General features: G+C 34.2%; 1 protein-coding gene across 1 annotated transcript; it reads left to right on the forward strand.

The window, feature by feature from the left end:
• Positions 1-975: 975 nt before the first annotated feature.
• Positions 976-2081, forward strand: LOC145034200 (uncharacterized). Its single transcript, XM_078982569.1, has 2 exons — positions 976-1099; positions 1194-2081. The coding sequence occupies exons 1-2, from the start codon at positions 1033-1035 to the stop codon at positions 1676-1678; spliced, it is 552 nt and encodes a 183-aa protein (XP_078838695.1). The 5' UTR covers positions 976-1032; the 3' UTR covers positions 1679-2081.
• The last annotated feature ends 1077 nt before the right edge of the window (positions 2082-3158 follow it).

Genomic DNA, 3158 nt, shown 5'->3' on the forward strand with positions numbered 1-3158 from the left:
ACCATTTTTGAAGTTTTGTCTAAAAAAAAAATTCTATTTTTTTTGAAAAATACGTGAAATATTCTAAATAGAATATTACAATGTACATATTCTAAAAATAATTTTAAAATGCAAAATAAATGGAAAAATAAAAAAATTCTTTTTTTTAAATATTATTTTCGGAACATGAATTAACTAAAAAAATAAAAAAAAATAAAATAAATAAAAATAAATAAAAAAATGCGTCTCACGGTCTCACAAAATATAGGTGGTCTCAAATGAACCTAACCCTATATATATATATATATATATATATATATATATATATATATATATATATATATATATATATATATATATATATATATATATATATATATATTTTCGCCGTTTTATGAATCATGGTTTTGGTTTTTGTTTTTATTTTGTACCTTTTGTACATACGATATCATAAATCCCCCATAGATAATGGAGTTTTTTCCTAAACAAAATTATTAAGATATAAGCATGTATTCGGAAAAATAACAATTTTGGAAATATGAAAAAGTAGAACGTGAAATTCCATAAGTAATAGGTTGTGTATGAAAAAAAAAAAAAAAAAAAAAAAAAAAAAAAAAAAAAAACTAACATTAATAACTATTTTTGTGTTTAAAATATATGTTATAGAAACTTAATATTTTTTACTAGTCTTTATAAAAGACAAAACTTCAAAAATGGTCCCTGTGGTTTCCAGAAATATCAAGTTTAGTCCCTAAGTTCAAAAAACCTCACAGATGGTCCCTGTGGTTTCAAAACTTTTAACAAATGGTCCCTCCGGCTCACTCCGTTAGCATTTCACCGTTAACTCATTTTTTAATAAAATATTGCAGGGGTAATTTCGTCACTTCAGTTGTAACCTCCTCTCTTTAATATGAAATGATTACTTGCTTGCACATCACTACCCGTCCCTCTCCCAAGAAGATAACCAGTTACAGGTTTAGTCATCGGGTTCATTCCCATCGAAGAAGCAAGAACAGAAATTGGGATTTAGGGTTTTAAGCTGCAGAAATTGCAATGGTGCTATCAATATGGTGTTTTCGAGAAAAATTTGTAACCGTGGAGGACTTAGGAAAAACATACGGTACAATACTACAACAAAACTTGTTTTTTCTTGGTCTATTGTGTTGACGTAAGGAAATCATTGATTTTACTCTTTCTTTTTTTTGTGTTTACAGAAGGTTATGAGAACTATTTCACGTTGAAGATACACTACAGTGGTGTCTTCACCAAAGCACCTGGAAGGAAATACGTTGATGGTGTTGTAGCATATGTAGATTATGTTGACACTGATTTATTTTCAGTTCATGATCTTGACGACATGGTTCGAGAACTAGGGTACAAAACTGAGCAAACCCTTTACTACCATTTCTGTATCCCTGAATACCCTTTGGACTATGGCTTAATGCCTTTAGGTAATGATCAAGATGTACTTAAAATGGTATCATATGTCCCTAAACACAGACTTATTAGGGTGTATATTGAAACTGGTCAGACAAGGGTAGGTAGTTATTACAAGTCTCCTTCTAAAGTTGTTATTGAAGAGTTGGAGCCTGATAGTGTGTCACCTGAAATGAATAGAAAGAAACCTTGTAGGAGAGAAGCAGGCTCATGTAGTAGAAAGCTTGATCTAAACAAGTCTATGAACCCTGATTATGAGTAGTCACAAGTGTTAGATGTTGATGAAGGCCATGATTACTCAAAGAGTATTGTACCATTTATAAGGTCACAAGGTAAAGAAAGTCATGTCATTCAAAAGGAAGTGGTGAATCATGAAATTGAAACTCAAGAAGAAGTGATCACTAGTGCAGTTGAAACTGAAGAACAATTGGGAACTTACCATGTACAGGAACCAAGCTGCCAAGCTGATAATGGAGCTAATACTACAACAGTTGATGACTATGAACCATTTGTAGAGGATTACTCACTTTATGCTGATTATGATGCTGAGTTTAATGTTCAAACTTCATTTGAAAAACAACCAGAAGTGGATTATCTAGAGGGTATGGTGAGTGATGATAGTGGAGATGCTTTCTACTCTGAGAGTGGCCATGGTTCTGAGGATAGTGGAGACGATTCTGATGACAGTGAATACAATGTGGATGAGTCTAACATACAATTTGATGTAGATGTAGACATGAGTGAATTCCATAATGCTGTTGATGTAGATGAACATGGAATCTTGAACAACCATTCAAAAGATGATGGGATTGGAGTGGTTGACTTTGATAATGAGTTGGAAGTTATTGCCACTGATGATTATCAATTTGCAGGATTTCATGAAGATGATAGGAAGAGACTGCTAAAAGAGTTGAGTAAGTCAAGTACATGCTCACATGAAGAGGTTCATGTTAAACCATTTCAGATTGGTCAGGTCTTCAAAACCAAGGTTGATGTTAAAAACTACATGAACTCACATGCTGTAGCAACAAGGAGGTCTTTATACCTAGCCAAAAATGACAAAATCCGGATTAGGGTGAAATGTAAAGGTGTTGTAAGTAAGCCTTCTACAGGAGTTGATAGTGGTGGGCCCTCAACCAGAAGTAGGGCAAAGTGCAAGGGTAAAGATGTAATTTCCAATAAAGGTACATGTCCATGGGCAGTCCAAATATCGAGGGCTAATGAAAATCAGGATTGGTTGGTGAAAACAGTACAGGATGAGCATAAATGTTTGCAAACAAGGGCGGTTAAAGCTTGCACTTCCAGATACGTAGCAAACTTAATTGTTCAACAAATACAGAGTAACCCTAAAATTCCAGTGAAAGCTTTACACGAAGAGTTGTGCAAGAAACTGGAGGTAGGAATGTCATAGCAAAAGGTCGCTAGGGCAAAGTCAATGGCTGAGCGTATCATTAGTGGGGACTACCAAGTACAGTATGGATTTTTGAGGGATTATGTGTTGGAGCTACTCAACACTAATCCTGGTACAACAGTTAGGATTGATGTGTATCCAGAAACCTCCCTGTCTGTTACCACAAGAACTTTTAGAAGAATATATGTCTGTTTAGGTGCATTGAAGTTAGGATTCAAATCTGGATTAAGAGATTTTCTAGGTCTGGATGGTACTTTCATGAAGGGCCCTTACCCTGGGCAAGTGTTAACTGCTGTAGGGTTGGACTCAAACAATGGCATATACCCTGTAG

This window comes from Lactuca saligna, chromosome 3 (assembly GCF_052625555.1).
Source record: "Lactuca saligna cultivar CGN05327 chromosome 3, ASM5262555v1, whole genome shotgun sequence".
NCBI classification, from domain to species: Eukaryota; Viridiplantae; Streptophyta; class Magnoliopsida; order Asterales; family Asteraceae; genus Lactuca; species Lactuca saligna.